This window comes from Artemia franciscana, chromosome 21 (genome assembly GCF_032884065.1).
Source record: "Artemia franciscana chromosome 21, ASM3288406v1, whole genome shotgun sequence".
Classification (NCBI taxonomy): domain Eukaryota; kingdom Metazoa; phylum Arthropoda; class Branchiopoda; order Anostraca; family Artemiidae; genus Artemia; species Artemia franciscana.
Window position 1 is genome coordinate 15,871,286 of NC_088883.1, and position 19,993 is coordinate 15,891,278.

Sequence of the window (19,993 nt, forward strand, 5' to 3'; positions counted from 1 at the left end):
CGGCGATGCTGATCTCTGTTTCGTGGCCCTTCTGCCAGGAAGTCCAATGAGGGGTTGGGGGCCAGCTATCCTGTGCTTTCGCATACCCTTCCTGCGTATCTTCCCCAGATTTCTCCAGGTACCCATTTAGAGCTGGGTCAACTCTAGCTGAGCTTGCAGAATCACGCCACTGACCCCCGTCCCAAATTAAATAACTGGCTACTATAGGGATCGAAGAAAGTGAACAGTCAAGATGTGAGTCAACATGTCAAATTGGAAAAAGAAAATAGAGAAAAAGGGGCTGAGAAGAAAAATAAGTTTGAAGTCAAGTTAATAAAACGCAGCTTGTATTATATCAATAGACATGGACATAACTGGGTGGGGAGGGGGAGAACATACCAAAAAATATTTTCCAAAAGAACATCTAGACAGCCTTCAATTCCGTATACAAAACAAATTCACTAGTATGATAAAAGACTAACCTCATCAAATTTTCCTTGTCCTGTATCTTCAGAACAGCTTATATTTCTTGGCATCAATTCACTTTTGTCTTTTAAATGCTTTACAAGTTGGAAGGTGGCATTAAACCCATGAGCAGCACTATACTTCTTATAGCGTATAGTCATTATGCCAGAATGTGCTTCAACAGTTTTAGGAAATGATGAGTCTGGATCGCAGAGGGTTGCAATAACACGAGCATCCTGACCATAGCCTCTTTCAGTCATTAGGAAACTAGGTACTCCCTCAAAGATGTACAGATAATTATGTGGACAGGGTAGTACTGAATCACCATGAATTGTGAGCTGTATCACGCTGCCGTCCCTAGACGTAAGGTAATCTTATTCAGATATAGCCGAAATAATAAAAACAAAAAAATACACACTGTTTGCTATAATAAAGGAAAATTTGCAGGTTTTGTATACTTGAAGCCTTTAACAAACAACTTGCTTCAAAATTATCGAAAAGTTGACACAAAATAAAAAAAAAGGTGGCAGGTCCCTCGTGTTGTGGAAACTCTGGATATGACATTAACAACAGAAAGAATTTAAATTCGTACAGAAAAATTTTTTTCTTTCAAAGGAAAGTAAAGAGCAGGGTTAAAACTTAAAACAATAAAAATCATAAACGTCAGAGGACATGTCACCCCTCTCTCCTCTGCCCTCTACGTTAGTGGTTTTACACAAATTTTTACTCAAATAGCTTTAAGGACACGGAGGTAATGAATGGTCATGAATTGCGAGCTGTATCAAGCATCCATCCCAGAAGGCAAGTTGATGCTATTCCATTCAGAAAAACTCACAATAAATAATAAAGGAAATCCTTATTTTCCACTGTAATATATAAAAGCCACAGGTTTTGTATACGTCTAGTTTCTAACATATAAGCTCATTAAAAATTAAGATAGAAGTATGTATTAAAAAGGGGGAGAAGGAGGGGGAGTGTTGCAGCCCCACTAATATTCAAGATAAATTTGAAAATGCCACAAAAACAAGCAGAAATCAAATATATATATAAAGAACAGATATTTTTCTCTAATGCAAATCAAGAGCAGCATTAAACTTGAAACGAACAAAAAATACCCCACATAATCAGGGAACTTCTGGCGCCTAAGTTTCCTCGCCCTTTATACTCCCAGCTCGGTAAAAATTTAAATTTTTGACGTAAAGAGTGAGGGGCCTTAGCGGAAAGCAGCTTTCTGAATATATAAGAATATCTTGCCCGTTGTGCGTGGCTGTGATCTCAAAAGAAAGGAAATTCAAGGAAACAAAAATTAAAATCATGACTGCACAACATAAAACATTATGTTGCTTAGGTAACATTAAGTGTTGCATCAGTCGTCTTGGGTTAGTTTCTCCGAAGAAAAGTGTTTTGGGTGAAACATTATGATTTTATTTCTTCGCTATCGATTAAACCCTGTAGTTTTTGAGGTCTGGTGTATACCCCCTCCCCTGAAATATTCCACAGTGGTAAATTCCCCCATATACCCCACCCCCGATGATAATCACCCCTCAAGAATTCCCCACCCCATTGGATATTTTTACACTCATACAAAACAACAATCGCATTTTTAAATTTAAAGTATTTCAAAATTAAATTATGATTATTAACTTATTCGTTGGGCCTTGTTGTATACAGACGGACATCCATAAAAAAAAAAAAAAATAAAATAAAATAAAATAAAAAAAAAAAAAAAAAATATCCAGACGGTGTAAACAAAGTGGTCAGAAGCAACTGGCAAGTATTTCCGTTCGGGGTCTTTAATTTCAGACAGAGAGAAAAAGTATTCGAACGGATAAAAGTGCTTGGGGGAGGGATATATTCCTAAAACCTTTGTAAGAATGTACTCAAAAACTTCTGAAGTTTCTTTACGATTCCATAAACAATATAGTAATGCATAAAGACACATAGACAGAAATAAATTCGACGTATTTTGCTTAGAAGACAGATAATTTCTATTCTTATTAAGCGCTAATGTCAGTTTTAACTTGATTTAATTCATGTCAATATTTATACCATATACCAAATAACTTTTGCATAGCAACACTTGTGAAACGAAAATCAACTCTAAAAAAATCCTTCGTTTTGTCGCTTTCTGGGGACTAGGGGAGAATACGATCACTCCTAGGAAACAGAAAGTAACAAACAAACGAATACGCATTCGAGATTAAACTTCTTCGGAAAGCCACAATAATGGGTGTTTGTGCACATGGAAGCCTGGAACTTCTTGTAGAGGGCCCTGGACCTTCGACAAGATTATCCTGTTTTTCTGAGAGTATGTTTTCCCCTTTTTATCTAGAGGTATTGAAACCGCCATAAAAACTGGGTTATTTTGACACAGGCTGCTTTTTCATTACACTTAGTTGTCGCTAACAGTTAGAAGGTTCACGCTATGTTTTCTTGAAGTATTATTTCTTCGTTTTCTCATGTTTACAGTTATTAAGTTCCGATTATACTTTTTGTGTTGAATTCCAAGCTTATAAAAACTTTTGCTCTTTCGTATAGCCATCATTATGCTCAATAGAGCAACCTATACATCGTCAGGAGGGATAGATGCACTGACGTTCATCTAACAAGACATATTTAAAACTAAGCCTTTAGCTTAATATAACGTAAAATTAGAAGCTTAAAGTTTCATGTAACACCAAAATACGACCCACTGTTCCGTCTGAGGTAGGGTTGCTTAAACATTGAGTAAGATTCCCATAAAGATGTTCACTTTTCCCACATTATTTTAATATCATATTAATATAATTTCTTCTTTTGATAACAATCTGGCACAATCACAAAGAGAGTCTTTAGGGGGTGTGAACATTCCAGGTAAATTTTGTTTAGACCTCGTTCTCAGGAATTTACAACTCAATGAACAATACGTTGTCTTCATGTTGTTATATTTTGCAAGACATTTTTAACCTATTGCATAGAATATTCTCTTGTTTTGTTCTGTTTTGTCCAATCTTTACAATTATTATGAGTAGTGTTTTGGGCTGCGTTTGGTTAACCTATAGACATTTTGCAGACATGCAGCTCTCTTGTTCGATATTTGGCAATCATGTGAAGGTAAACCCCGTTCAACTAGATGTTTGTTGCAGTATCAACAAAGGATGCAGTTTTTCCCTCTTATTTTAGTCTCTTATATTCCTATATTTTTCTTATCATCACATACAGTAAAAATCCTTTTCACGGTGCAGTGAGTCCTTTGCCCCCACCCCGGTAAACCGTATCGTATTATCTTCGAACAATTTTATCACCTTCTGTTTCAAAATATTACTTTTATTTTGGAAAAAAATTTGTCAAAAACTTGATTAAACAACTCAGACCAACCCCCTTTTGAGTATGAGAAAAAATTAAGCATGCAAATTAAGAAACAAGTTCTACAAGTAATACATTATAGACTCATAAAAAAACATAATCACGATGTAAGCAATACTTGGCAACAATTTCTAAAGGTAAGTTTCAACGGTACTGTTTCCATACAAAAGAGATATAAATGGTCTTGGATTTTAAAACCAATTACATTTATCTTGTTTTCGTGCAGTGAATACCTGTCCAGAACAATCTTTCTATTTATCCGAGAAAATGCTATCAAACTTAGTTAGGGCTCTACAACCGTAAACGCCTATAGCAACTGTAAAAAGTTACCGCGTGTCGTAATAAGATGTTTGTATAACCATCATACGATTGACCAGCCTGACAGTTGCGTTTTTCTTTGTTGCGCTGTAATTTGTTAAACGTTCAAAAGTATTCGGAGCCAGGAGAATCTATATAAGGAAATTCATTTATTACTACTACTAGTATCAGTTATGAAATGGCTTTACAGCTTTAAATTCCTTTTCATTTGTGTAGAATTGAACATTGAAATGGCTATTTGACACGGGCGTCAAATGAGTTTTTGAATATGTTAAATAAATGAATATGACTTTGACATTGATGCAGGATGTAAAGTTAAAGTGAAAAAACACGGCTGTGAGTTTTCTGACTTAGAAGACTCAGATGATGGATGTAAAAGGCCAGACGGAATTTCTGACCAAGCTGAATTTCAATCAGGACTTTCTTCTCAATGCCCATTTAAAGTGGGTTCACAGCTTGCTCCTTGTATCCCTCGGATTATTTTTATTCTTGTAATGACTTTTCAAGAGCCTTTATTCTTCACTTGTTGGAAAACAGTTCAAAATGTATTTGCATTTCTTTTTCTGCTATTTCTGCAAGCTTCCGTCGTTCTTCTTCACTCCTTTTCCCTCGCTCTCTCTGGCTCCCGAGATTACTTTCGTAGCTTGAAACGACATTATTGTTTTACAGTCGTTATTTTGATTGATAATAGAGAGAGTACTTTACTTCTGAAGAAAGTAGCCTGCCAATGTCCTACTTGCTTCGTCACAGTTCGAAAGAAGTTTAAGGACGAGACTTGAACTCGAAACCTACCACTTTGTAGTCTAAGTCCAGAGCAATAAGCCATGAGGCATTACATAAGTAGACTAAGGCAATCTGATACTACCTAAGGGCATGGGGATGAAAAAATCGAGACGTGATGATGCTGTAGGTTTATAGTTTTGGAGAGGGGGCTATAAATCTCTATTGAAGGGTTCCCGAACATAGCAATTCCAGCGGTGTACTTTTTGATCTGAGGCTATTTTCGAAAGGTTTCAGGCACGTTTTTTTATTATTATTTCGAAAGAAACATTTCGAGGCTACAAGCTAATATTGAATTGAAAGTGAATAACAGTTACCACTTCTAGATTTTTTTTTAGTTGAGTATTTTTTTGCATTATTTTTTTTTAAACTTTTTTTATATTTTCGGTTACTACAGCCCGGGGATTGTCTATTTATTTGAAAAGAAAGACTGCTGAATTATCAGTTCTTGCAGTGCTAAGCTTCTTCTTTTTATTTTCTTTTTTTGTTAACCCAAATCGTTAAAGAGTTAATTCGCACATATAACCCATAAATAGTCTGACTTTCATGTGTTCAAGTTGTTTTCCATCCTTTCATCAAATTAAAAAAAGGAAAATGAATTCCAAAAAAATTAGAAAGAGAAAAAATGAAGCAAAAGGACAAACAAGAACGAGAATAATTTTCCACTCTTAACGCACATTTTAAAAGACAATATATATGAAAGACATATCCTTAGTAATAAAATATGCTATACGAAATACTTTATCTATCATAATTCATCCCTTATGGATTTTAACTGAATTCTTGATAAATCTCAAAAATCTTTCCAGAACTTTCGAAATCTTTTTATTTAGTAGTCTATCAGAAAAAAAAAAAACACTAAAAGTTATAGAAAAATGGCGTCCTTTCCTTTCTTCATTTATTTTTTTCTTCTTCTTCTAATACATTCGACGGTACTCTTGTCTCTTCTTCGACCGTTTTGAATTTTAATTATGAGAATAAAAATAGCAATGAGAATCATTGAAAGGATAAATAAAGAATCTCAGTACTTACTTGTTTTCATTCACATTCATATCGTTTGACACAGAAAGAACCCAAAGACAATCATCATATTTATTTGAGCTAAACACAGGACTTCCTAAATGGGAATGTGTAACTCCAGTCAAGACGGCTCTTGGAAAACATTCTCGATAGCATATTCCACCATTTCTGGAACAAAAGAAGCTCAAATATGTGTGATATAATACATGCAACAAAAACATACAATAAAGTAAGTGAAAGGATTGCCTTTCCCCATTGATTTTTCAAGAGTTTTAAAACAATTCTTTTAACTGGCGTTACATTCTTTTTTTTAAATAAGTATTGGAAATATTAAAAGAAATGCTACGTATTTCTATTCTCCCTGTGAGGAACCAACAGCAGCAACAACTACAGAAAAATTACCAGGACCTGGCAGAAAAACTCTGTTAATGTTTTATTGCACGCAGGACTCTCACAGTTTTGAAATCCTCCCAAATACAAGCAAATATCAGATCTCCCAAAAGAACCAATATTTAGCAAATAAAATAGCGATATTTAGTATGGGTAACTCTTGGCTGAATTACCTCTATTTTACTTGTTCTTTTTTTAAGGGACTGAAACCATGGATATTTAGTTAAAAATGAACCACACAAAAGTCATTCTGTCTCTCATACACACAAATAAAAAAAAAAAACTCACGACAACTGTAAATGGTAAAATTCATTTAGTCTTTTTCACATTAGCAAGCTATAGCCTAACGAGAAGACTAGCGTTTTTTTTCAAGACCACCACAATGTTTTCTTGCTTTTTTAGTCTTTTAATGGATTCAAAGACCGTGTCGTAAAGTAAGCAAGAATTGACTCAACAGTGGAAGTTCAGTTTTATTCTCACTTCTTAAGTTGAAAACAAAATGTCAGCCAAGGCAAATTGTAGCAACATGGTCAAAACCAGCACTTGGGAAGCCATAAATTTCAGGATACTACAGAATGCGTTTCAGTCAATATCAGAAAGAACTATATTACAATATATATATATATATATATATATATATATATATATATATATATATATATATATATATATATATATATATATATATACATACATATATATATATATATATATATATATATATATATATATATATATATATATATATATATATATATATATATATATATATATATATATATATATATATATATAGATAATACCACCCTTTTTTAGAGACAGAAACAGACAGAAAGAGAGAAAGAGAGAAAGAGAGAGAGAGAAAGAGAGAGAGAGGGGGGGGTCTAAACAAACAGAGTCCAAAGTTTGACTTCAAGCGCTTTTTATTGGCCGTAGCAGAACAAGTAGTGAGTGTTCTTTTTTCAACTTGAATTAGGCATCCAAAACTGGTGAGGGTACGGGATGTGAAACAATCATTAGACATAGAATCTACTAAGACACAGATGCGAAGAGGAAAGGGGAATAAACACAAATAAAAAACCCTTAGGCTATTATTTTCAAAGTTTTACCGTGGAGGAGACCCTTCGGACCAATCTTAGGAAAGGTGAAGGGGTCCATCTATACTTCCTGTATTCAGGTATAGCCGACACTGAGAAGCTGACTGTGCAGAAATAGACTAATAAAAGAAGCGACAAACCTTGGGTCACCATAATAGCCGGGTTTACATTTGTCACAATGTGGTCCTTCGGTGTTGTTCATACAGAAGCAGATACCACTACCTGTATCACAAACACCAGCTGTCACATTTCCATGACCATTGCAAAAACAACTTTGGCAACCAGATTGACTCTTAGGGTCACCATAGCTTCCAGATCTAAAATAAAAAATTATATTATAAGAAGAAAACCTGCTAAGGGTTGTCATGGGCTAACAGACTCAAAAATAGGGTTTTAAACAATTTTTTGTAAAAAGAAAATAAGAAGAAAAGCTTTAAATATACATATTTGCTAGCAATATTTGTTTCGAATATGCATAAAAATGCTGATAATCAGAAAGGAAAGACTAGCTTCTAGCCAATTGATTATGTGTATTAATCAAAACATATTTCAGTAACAAGAAATAGTTTGCAGCTATATTGAAAATAAATACTGCATTTTTGCATAATTATATGCAAAAATGAAAGACAACTTCACAAATAGAAAAGCAAATTTTACGAAGCTGTCTCACTTCCACATATCCTTCACAGTGGGCCTTTGTGAAGATATTTACTAAAACTAATAAAATAAAAGATCAATCCAACCCAGGCTGCCACTGAGCATTGAGCAATATTTGGAGATTAATTTTTGAAAAACCTCAGATTTAATAAAACCCAAGGTATTAGACAATAACATCATATATACTTAATTTTCAAGGGTAAATACTAAAAAGAATGCATATATATATATATATATATATATATATATATATATATATATATATATATATATATATACTAGCTGTTGGGGTGGCGCTTCGCGCCACCCCAACACCTAGTTGGTGGGGGCGCTTCGCGCCCCCCCCAAGCCCCCCCGCGCGCGTAAGTCGTTACGCACCATAATAGTTACGCGCCATTGTAGTTGTGTCCCTATGTCCCACCTGTGAATATAGATATATATATATATATATGGTTTTAACTACGTAAAACTTGCGAATATACAACATTCTTTGCTGTCCCATTGTCTTTGCATATAAATAGATTGTCAGGTTATCCCCCTGTTTCCCCCGGTGTCCCCGTTGTAGTTGTGTCCCTGTGTCCCGGTCGTCATTTATATTCCCTGTGTCCCGGGTCCCGGTCATCATTTGTATCCCGGTGTCCCGGTCTGTATATACATTCGTTTTTTAGTTTTGTTTTTCTCCTTTATTTTTTTCCTTTTTTTTCTTTTTTAGCTTATTTAGATTTTTAGATTTTTTAGTTTTTTTTATTAGTTTTTAGTTTTTATTTCTTTTTAGTTTTTTTGTCCCGGTCGTCATTTATATCCCCCTGTTTCCCCCGGTGTCCCCGTTGTAGTTGTGTCCCTGTGTCCCGGTCGTTATTTATATTCCCTGTGTCCCGGTCGTCATTTGTATCCCGGTGTACCGGTCTGTATATACATTCGTTTTTTAGTTTTGTTTTTCTCCTTTATTTTTTTCCTTTTTTTTTCTTTTTTAGTTTATTTAGATTTTTAGATTTTTTAGTTTTTTTATTAGTTTTTAGTTTTTTTTTCTTTTTAGTTTTTTTGTAGTTTTTACCTTCTTTTTAGTTTTGTTAATTTTTTTTTTTACTTGTGTCCTGGTCGTCATTTATACTCCCTGTGTCCCGGTGCTTTGTTGATTGCTAATCGAACATTCCTTTTGTCCTGGTCGCTTTCTCTTTGAGTGTCGTCATTTATTTTTTTCTTTTTTAGTTCTTTTAGTTTTTACCTTTTTTAGTTTTTTTTTAGTTTTTAGTTTTTTTAGTTTTTTACCTTTTTTTAGTTTTTTTAGTTTTTTAGCTTTTTTATTTTTTTTATTAGTTTTTAGTTTTTTTGTAGTTTTTGCCTTTTTTTTTAGTTTTTTGTCCTGGTCGCTTTCTCTTTGAGTGTCGTCATTTATTAGTTTTTTCCTTTTTTTTTTTAGTTTTTTATTGGTTTTTACCTTTATTTTAGCTTATTTTTCAGTTTTTTCCTTTTTTTTAGTTTTTTTTTATTTTTTATTTTTTTTAGTTTTTTACCTTTTTTTAGTTTTTTTAGTTTTTTTAGTTTTTTAGCTTTTTTACTTTTTTTATTAGTTTTTAGTTTTTTTTTGTAGTTTTTGCCTTTTTTTAGTTTTTTCAGTTTTTTTTTTAGTTTTTTATTGGTTTTTACCTTTATAGTTTTTTTAGTTTTTTAGCTTTTTTATTTTTTTTATTAGTTTTTAGTTTTTTTTGTAGTTTTTGCCTTTTTTTAGTTTTTTCAGTTTTGACGTCACCTAATCCAGTTTTTTCAGGTGACGTCACCTGACACATCCATCCACACATCCATCCACACATCCACAGACAGACAACTTATTTTTATATATATAGATATATAATATTTCATTGGAATCTATTTAATCTACTAATCTACTTAACTAATTTAGTCTATTCAATCTATTTAGTTTTGTTTTCTTATTTATGTTTTCTTTTCGTCTCCTTTTTGGTCTTCTTTCGGTGAGTAAGTCATTATTTTTTTTTCTTCCTTGAGTAAGTGACTCGTTTGTCGTCCCTCTTCTTTACAGGCCAAAGAGCTTTTAGTACAATAGTATAATGTAATATTATACGGTATGCGTATTTCATGATGAATAAATCTTATCTTATAAATGATGATTCTTTAGACCAACACCTGAACTATCAAGCGTGACAAGATGTTGAAATGGACAGCCTGGACCATCAATTGCGACAACACCAATACGGGCAGCTAAAGCAAAGGTCATTACTAATTTGTCTGAATTAATCAGAGTCCAAGAACGAGTCAAAAATAAAAATGAAGAGCAAAGACACAGGCGATTAGAAGATATGCCAAAACGACAATTAGAGCGTGTACTGTAAGTACCAGAATAACGAGTGATTAGAAGAGTATTTCCCAAGATGCCAAGCTTGGGACTGAAATCATAGCATAAAAATGTAAGAAGTGGCAGCCTTGGTGCCACCTTTTTCTAATTTGCTATATATTTACTCCAGATACACCTATAGACAAAAAAAAACACAAGATTGATCAAAAGATATAGCATGACAGACCCAGAAATGATGCTATCAAAACTTTTTAAAAACATTTAAAAACTGCACAAAAAAACAACAACATTTACAAGTATTCTTGTTTTACTAATAAATGAGTTGTTGTTGTTATGTTTGTTTTGTTAATACTAATCTTAATACTTCTTTTTTCCCTTTAATTTGTCGGTGCTGTAAGGTTTTTGAATTAATAAGTAAAACTATTCAATACTAGAGACACAAAATACTCTACCTGCAGAAGTGACATCGCAATCCAGACGTCTGGTGTTGGCATTCGTCACAAATACCCACGCCAAGGCTACATGTAGCATGGCCGTAACATTGACAGTCTATATCACAATTCGGCCCAGTCCATCCGAGGTCGCATATGCAGCGGTAATCTGGGTGACCTGAACATGAGCCATGAAGACACTCTTCATAGCAGCTAGTAAAGTAAGGAAGTAGCTATAATCATGAAAACAAATAGAACATCCAAATTTAGTTAATTCTATTGATTTATTTCGAGTTGGTTTATGAATCTTCTGCGATAATTCATTTTGATCGAGTTACTTAATACCCAACAAAGGCAAATCCTGTATTTTTTTTTGGGGGGGGGGGGGGAAATGTCGATAATTTAAGCAATTTCATTCCTCAATGGACGCAACTTAAAATTCACTTAAAAAGGTAAAAAGAAACATAGGATAAATCTTAAATGGATACAATAACTGATTTTTTTTTTAATATATCTTTTATATTTACGAGGAAATGACATTTTTCCTATGAATCAGTAAAATTTTACTTAAAGCGGAACAGGTATTTTAAAAAAAGGTTTTGGGTATAGACATCATCAATTTCTCTTTTAACATTACACAATTTTAAACGAAATTCATTTTACTAACAAGCATATTCAAAAATTTCGGCGATTCAGACGTTGATACATAGTTTCCATGTAAATTGGGCATGTTAATATAGCCACAGGTTACATTTAGCCCATCGACTATCAAAAAATGTTTATTTCTAGTAACAAGCTCTTTTAGCTTCCTTTACGTTTTGGTAATAACAAAACGAAAACAATATACTTTTAAAGCAAAGGATTTAAAATGAAACGACATTTATTAATCTTATCATCGTATTAAAAAAAATGTAAAACTACACTGATTGTTATAATATTATTTAGCTATTTGAAAGGAATAGTTTTTAAGACTAAAAAAAATCGATATGAATTGCTGTCCCATTAACATAGTAAAACTATATGGATTTTCATAGATGCAACTATGAGATGCAAATAATGAGAGCATATTCTTTTCTGAAATTTTGACTAGTTTATATTTATAAAACCTTTTTAAATTTTAATTCAAATGAAAACAAATAGTCCAAAATATATGTCGTCTTTAGTGAAGCACAAATAACAATCTAGCCTTTAGGCAGGGATAGGAGGATAGCATCCCCCTGTTTCAACATGTTTTTAGCTATCTAATACACTTCCACCATGCCTCTTTTGGTCCCTGTCAAGTTTATTTTATCTCTAAAATTGACATTTTCTTCTTTCTTCTTACGCTCAATTCAACTCCCTTTAAAACTATGTTACCAAAACTGATCTCAATTTTCATTCCAAAGTTGATGACTACAAATTCAAGTTCCAAACTCAAAACATTTTATTATCAAACGTCTTACACGGTCATGTCGGTTAGTGGCAATTTTTGTCGAATTAAACCTATACTAAAAACAGCCTTAGTCATTGCCATATAAATTTATAAAAAACCGAACAAAAAAAAAATATAAAATAACTAAATAACGAAACTCAACATAACATGAACAGAGACAAATTTATACGCAACTGAACAAAAAGCATTACATAAAAATAATTCGGGAAGTTTCATCTTACTCCCGTTTCGCTCCCACAATTAGCCAAAAAAAACATTTTAGATTATTTCACTTTTCCAAAAATCTGTGATACGAACGTTAAAGCCTAAATTTTGACAAACTGCCTGAAGAGGACAACTCTCAAGTAAATAAAATTGATACAATTGCTGTAGCCGAGATCCAAAGACAGAATCATAATCTGTTGAAAATTAATCAGCTATACCAATTTTTGAAAATACTTTCTTTAAATCAAACATACGACGTAACAAATAAACCACCCAAGAAGTGGAGCTAGTACATCAAGTGGGAAACATTATTTAACACGACTTAAACAAAAAAAGCAGAGAGCGAGGAATAGCTCCTTACTACAGTCCAGACGTGAAATCCATTCTTAGTTGTAATAGAAAACAAAACAACAGACCTCCAGGAAACCTCAATAAAATTGAAACTTGCAATTTAAATATAATAAATCTTCAGTTGCCTATTTTTTACCATCCATTGTTTAAAGCTAAATTTTTTTTCCGGACTTCATATTGTGTAGTCTATATTACACTAAACGCTTCTTAAATTTTTTCTTTGTCGTTTTTCTTCCTTTCTTTTATACTTCTTCTCTTGACAAAAGTGTTGAATTTGTCTCTATTAGAGCTCGCGATAGACTTTTTAAATAAATCTTATCGTAATTCTATTTTCATTTATGATATTTCGATTTGCTTAGGCTTTGACTTCATTGTTCTTTATAGTTTATTTCTTTTTTCTGAGTTTCTTCCTCCATTCTTGGGTTTATTTATGTTTAATCTAAGTATGACTTTTCATATGAGTCAATTTCTGCCCCTTTCAAGTTTTAATATAGCTCTTTACTTTCGATTTAAATTTACTTTTTCGTGATAAAGTTTCGTTCTGTTTTTAATTGCCACGGTTTTGTTATATTTTATTAGCAGCAGTATTTGAGATGGCTCCAGATTTTTAACAGTTATCGAAGAACCAACATTACCCTCAAATTCAATATTCTCACTCTCAGGTTTCGTGCACCAATGTCACCAAAAAAATGCCCCCCCCCCCTAATATTTCTTTGCATGGAATCTTTTTAGCTAACCCGGTAAATTTGAAAACTGCCTAATAATAAGCCTTACGAAGTTATAAATAGTGCATCGCGTAATTGAATTATGCTATTGAATTGTGTCAAAGGAATTTGAATTTTACCACAAAGGAATTTGAATTGAATTTGTCATAAAACATTTTTTTTCTGTCAGAAGTAGTATAAAAGAAATATTTTTCTTCCCTTGAAAATTGATAAGAAAATAAGCATTAGAATAAACCATAGAAGATCCTACTTAAGTTGTCGAAGGCAGTTCCGCGAAAGGAAAGGCTTATGTTATATTACTAGGAATACTTACGTTTTAGTGCAGTTTTCTTTTCCATCGCCAGTAAAACCACGCTTGCAGATGCAAGAATAAGAAAGATGGATATTCACACAAAGGGCTTCTGCATGACAGTCGGCTAACAGAAGATTGCATTCATCGATATCTGGGCACTCTGAAAAGGCCCAGTCCCAGCGAGGCATTTCTGTACTTGTTGATACTTCTAAGCCCTGCAGCACAGACGAACAATTACCTAAAATTTATATAATTTAGAATAACAATTGGGAGCGATATTTAACACAGTAGAGGTAAAACTCAGATCTCAAGGAGTGTATTTCAGTATCAAGAGTTTACTTATCCAAATAACCCTAATTTACTGTGATGCAAGTCACACTTATTCGGGTCAGACTAAAGCAAAGCTACTGGGCTGAAGTCTCACGGATGGTGAAATCTCTATTTTAATAATTACACAACTATACTTATTTGTTTCTTAAGCTCTTATGGCGTCTTCGCGTTCTTGATTCGGTTTTTGAGTTTTCATAGAAATAAATTATTTTAGTTTTGTTTCTGTTTGCAAATTCAAACACGTGAAATATAGAAAAAAAAGGGTTTTTAAACAAGAAAAACAAAGACAAAAAGAAAATTAAACGATAAAATCTGGAATATTTCAGCCTTATCAACCCGAAAGCCCTTATCAACCCGGAAGCCTTTATCAACGGAACAAAAAAAAACAAAGATTAAAAAATTTAGCCTGAACAAAACATGAACAAAAATTAACAACACAAACGATAGATGAAAAAGACGAAAAAACTAAATACAATAAATGAAACAAGATGTATACTTTCGGATACTAGTTCATCGCTTGTAGAAGCTACTCACAATTAAATAAAATCTAAAAATTACGTCACAAAGCACAAGACCAAGATGTGTGCATTTGTGAACGTTAATGTCTAAAATAATCTTCTGAATGGGACTAAATGAATAAAACTTTAAAATCACGTGAACAAGGCACACGATTAAGATGTGCGCAATTGTACGTGTGTGTTTAAAATGTACGTGTGTAATTTATCTTCTGAATGGAACAGGTTATTTACCATAGCCTATTGAGAAATTATAAAGAGATATCACACTCGACATAAAGAATCTCCATTCAAGAACTTATACGGTATATTGTCTTTGAATTCAGAAAAGCATTATTTTCAGCAACCTCCGAGCGTGTTTTCTTTGTGGGCAATATATACGTTACATACTCAATATACTTTTTCTGTTCATTAAGTTGATAGACTCGTGAAAAAATACCAATATTAGTAATCATAAAAATTCTGTAAACAGGAAATCTAAGTCATTGCAATTTTACCAACATTTGGGGTCGTGTAATATGATGTCTTTGGGTCCAGATAGCGAAAAAAGCTACACTCCCAGCATCAAATTGTATTCAGAAACATATAATATAGATCAATCACAAACAACATGGCCATAATAATTCAAATCTAAGGAATCACGTCCCCACGGCACAAGGTTTGCTTATTTGATCAAGTATAAATTTGTGTATGTAATCCAGCATCACCCTCCCTCCCATTTATTGAGCTCCTCGGAAAACAATGGTATGTGCTAGAAGCAGCATTCAAGCAAAATAGATGAATAGCCGAGCGGTCTGCCAAATCTTTGAAAAAGTTTATGAATTTCGTCACATGGCAATAATTGTGTTTGTTGATTTTAAAGCAGTATTTGATTTAGAAGGTCAAAACTTCCTATGGTTCAACCTCCAAAGAACTGGAAAGTCAGAGAAATAGAGACAACTCATCAAACAAATACATACAGACATACATCCAGCCACATCCAGGTATTTAGACTGGAGGAACAAAATCACAGCTAGACTAGGACAGGATTATGTCGCAGCTCCCAAGTTTAACTGCATCATTCCATATATTACGGACCAGACTTCAAAACTTCCAACTCTCGGTCTAAAGTCTGATTATAGAAGTTCTAAGCGACTCTGAGACTTCGCTGACGATCCTGCTCCTGGGTGTAAATCCATGCATAAGCTGGAAACAACCCTAATAGTTCTAAGCGAAGAGGCCTGAAAACTTTGCCTGAAAGTCGACTAGGGTAAGCCTTAATTAATGCTTGCTGAGCCGAATGAACCGACGTACACTGGTTCACCAGTAACAGTCGAACAGTTTGTGTTAACGAACTGTAGTAAGGAGCGACCCAGCTCAATAGTTACCGAAACTCTAAAAAACGGAATTTTAATACCAATAAACACATCAAAAGAATTAGATTTTTATACTGATTTTAAATATATAAGTTTCATCAAGTTTAGCCTTACCCATTAAAATTTACGAGCCTCAGAAAATTTACCTTATTTTCGAAAAAAGGGGAAACACCCCCTAAAAGTCATAGAATCTTAATGAAAATCACAACATCAGATTCAGCGTAACAGAGGTTTACTCACACTGGAGAGGTTTCAAGCTCCTATCTGCAAAAATTTGGAATTTTGTATTTTCGCCAGAATCAGAATATCTGGGAGGATCTTTCCATGGAGGAATTAATCATAGGAGAAGAGAATTTCCATGAATGGATGCTGGATTTTCCTGAGTTATTTAAGAAAACAATGAGAAATTAAATAATGAAAAAACAAGTTTTTCAACCGAAAGTAAGAAGTAACATTAAAACTTAATATGAACAGAAATTACTACGTATATGAGGCGGTTCGTCCTCTCCTCAATACCTCGCTCTTTACACTAAAGTGTTTTTAGTAATTTCAGAAGAGCTATTTATTCTAATTAAACAGCCTTTGTGATTCAGGGGTCATTCTTAGAGAATTAGAAAAAAATTGGAACTTCAGTGTAAAGATCGAAATATTGACGAGGGGGCGAGCCCCCTCATATATGTAATAAAAATATAGAAGTTCATTACGCAAGTTAATTCGTAAATTAAGTATCTTTATTACTTATGAAAACGTTCATAAATAAATTAAAATTCAAAGGTCTTGTGGCCTTTCTAAGTAACCAAAAAAATTGGAGGGCAACTAGGCCCCCTCCCCCACCCATTTTTTTCAAAATCGTCTGATCAAAACATTGAGAAAGTCATATAGCCAAAAAAAGTAAAATTAAAATGCAAATTCCGTTCTAATTATTCATGTGCGGTGAGCTAATATAAAAATCTACAGTTAATTCAAAAATCTTCAGAAACTATCTAAAAAAAAAACAAGTTTTGTACAACTAACGAGCGATATTAAAACTTAAAAGGAACAGAAATTTTTCCGCATATGAAAGGGGCTGTTCACTCCTCAACGCCCCACTTTTTACGCTAAAGTTTGACTCTTTCTCACAACTCTATTTTATAAAACAATAAGAAACTTTAGCGTAATGAGCGGGGCAGTGGGGAGGGACAGTCCCTTTCACATACAGAACAATTTCTGTTCGTTTCGAGTTTTAATGTTGCTCCTTACTTTCAGTTTAAAAAAAAAACTTTTTTTTTTGTTTAAATCTATGAGGGTTAAATTCCAATATTGTCTAGCAAAGGCACAATCCAAAGGCATAAGCATAGCAAAGGCTATGGTATCAGTCCTTCTGTATGGGTATGAAATATGGCCGACAACTTCATCAAACCGTAGGTCAGTTGACGCAGTGCAAACAAAACCCTCAAGAGAATTGACAGACTGAAATGGTAACACATCATTTCAAACGCCAGACTCCTATCGGTGACCGGTCAGCTACTGCTTCTTCGGCAACTGACTATTTAGGCACTCGGGTGGTTCGTTCATCTGCTCAGAATGTCAACGGAAACTCCTGCAAAATCGCACTCGAAATAAAGAGTCTCCATCCCACAGATGGAAACACCCACAAATGAGATCTCGGTTTAGGTGGCGAAAAATTCTTGGCTATTTCTTGGAACGTCCTCCCAGATGACACCCTCGTACTGGCTTGATACCGTCAATCATGGAGGCAGAGAGCGTCGTCTTTTTCTATGTTGGCCACCTGGGGAGACTTAAGAAGAAAAATTCGGCATAAATAACAGCTTTTTTTAAGCTGCCGACGCATTACTGGCAAAAGCTCACACAGGTACTCCAACTCTTGAATTATCCAAACCATGTTTAAGTTTTTGGTCTCATCTGGTTTTCTTCCAAGTAATAGTTGTCTTTCTGTAATTTTGTGTCCTTCTATAAATTTTATAAATCAAGATTATTCATGATTGCGAAGAAGGAAGCTATTTCTCGCAATTTTTGCCATAAACAAGCATACAAGATCAAACAAGCACTAACAATACTTGAACAGTATATTTCGGATTATGGTCACCAAGACTATATCCTCTTTTTTCATTCCTTAGGCATCAACATGGACAATGAATACAAAAAGAAATTGGACAATTATCAAAAAAAGTGAGAGGAAAAAGATAGAAGACGCAAAAACAAAAGACAAAAAGGTGAAAAAGAAAAAAGGACTGCTGTGAAATTTACCAGATTTTGGAGTAAAGAAATCGCCAGAGGTACATACTCCTAACAGAGGGTTATGAACGGAAAAACACCATCCACAGCCAGGTTCGCGGAGACAAGGGCCGCATCTGTCTTTTTGTTCACATGACTTGCAACGACCCTCCTTTTTGGGCACTATCTTACCAGAAGTAGAAAAGTCACCTCGTACAGGGGAAGCAGTGAGAAGTGACAAATCTTCATGACTGGTCCATGAGGAACAAGTGCCAAACGGATACAAATTATGAAATGCAGAATATGAAAAACACTCCTGGAAGGAAATGGCATACAATTAACAAAATGTAAACTATTAAATCTAGTTATAAATTATTAAACCTTTAACAGGACTTAAGCTATGATTTCCTAGAGAAGCGGTGTCGTTATATAGCGGCCTTAATAAAGCGTTGTGTGATATCACAAAATGTCTATACAAACCATCGGAGTAGGTTTTTCCTAGAGAACGTTGAGCGTCACCGTAACGTCATATAGCAGAGCTGTCAGTTTCAAGACAGCCAACAAATTGGTGATAAACAGTTATGGGAGGTTTTTTTGCGTATAACGGTGACCATTTTGTTTAAAACAATGGGTAGAAACGTGACTTGAACGAGCGAAAATGAAGAATTATTAATTATTTTTTTCAAAAATTATGAAGTGTTTTACAATATCAAATCAGAAGAGTATATATAAGTCCAGATGAAGCAAAGTTTGTGGAATTAATTTGGGATAACACTTGCAAAAAAAAAGTGATTTTGAAATATACCCTCAGCATCCCGATTTAAAAAATAATACTCTCCTTCAAACGATTTTTTTCATCTTCTGATGACTCATTACCATCTAAATATGCTAATATCATTTCCAAATCGTCCACATCCACTAGTGCGCAACAAACCATTCGAATGGGTACATAATAAGTACGATTGGTAGCAGTCGCAAAACTTTCTAGGAAACCACATTTGTCACTGTATAGACGACAGTCATTAACAGCCGTAATATGACGGCCGCTAGATAACGACACCACTTTTCTAGGAAACCGTAGCTTTAATAATAAAAGTTGGAAGTCAGTCAAGGAAGTGATTGAAACTTTTTAATCAGATTCAGATACAAATATGTTAGGCTTATGCAAAACTTTGCAGGTTTGTATACATTGATTTTCTTTGTCGCTTGTTTTTAACTACAGATAATGTGAGCTTCTTCTTGATGTCATGGCTTCATGTTAGGTTTGAAGCAACCACCCTTGGAAAACATTAATAATTCTAGCAGAAAGATGTTTTAAATAAATGCCCAGTTTCTCGTTTAAAGGGAGTACATATACATTCCTTGTTCTTTTGTTTTAAGTCATGAGGTGTCAAATAAACAATCACAATTGAGTTAATAAATTCTGGCGTGAATTCAATTCTTCCTTCCTGTTAATGCATGAGAGAATCATCCATTTTATAGGATTTGTTTTCTTCTGGAACTCGTTGTAATTCTCAGTATTGCTTTTCTTCTAACCGCAGACTTCATTTATGATTCGATGTATTCGTTGTGATACTATTTGTTAAATGTCTTCTAGAAGAAGATCTTGCTTCCGTTTCAATTTTGTGCATCATTACCTCAGACTTTTCACCTTTAGACCAACATATTTATTTTCGCCTTAAAGCTGCTATTTGGGGGGATTTAGCTCTTCAGTTATGTCTATGAAAAGAGCAGGAATCTCGCATCCAAGCTAGATCTTCTGCCTTATGGATGAATCAGCCC

The 19,993-nt window shown here is 33.8% G+C and overlaps 1 protein-coding gene across 1 annotated transcript in view; it reads right to left on the reverse strand.

Moving 5' to 3' along the window:
- The window catches only part of LOC136040663 (multiple epidermal growth factor-like domains protein 8), a gene marked incomplete in the record, with an annotated part of 168,217 nt that overhangs the window by 81,572 nt on the left and 66,652 nt on the right, over window positions 1–19,993 (reverse strand). The window contains 6 exon segments of the mRNA XM_065724950.1: window positions 462–801; window positions 5,920–6,075; window positions 7,535–7,711; window positions 10,815–11,006; window positions 13,819–14,035; window positions 18,245–18,527. Coding sequence (XP_065581022.1) covers window positions 462–801; window positions 5,920–6,075; window positions 7,535–7,711; window positions 10,815–11,006; window positions 13,819–14,035; window positions 18,245–18,527 — 1,365 coding nt within the window.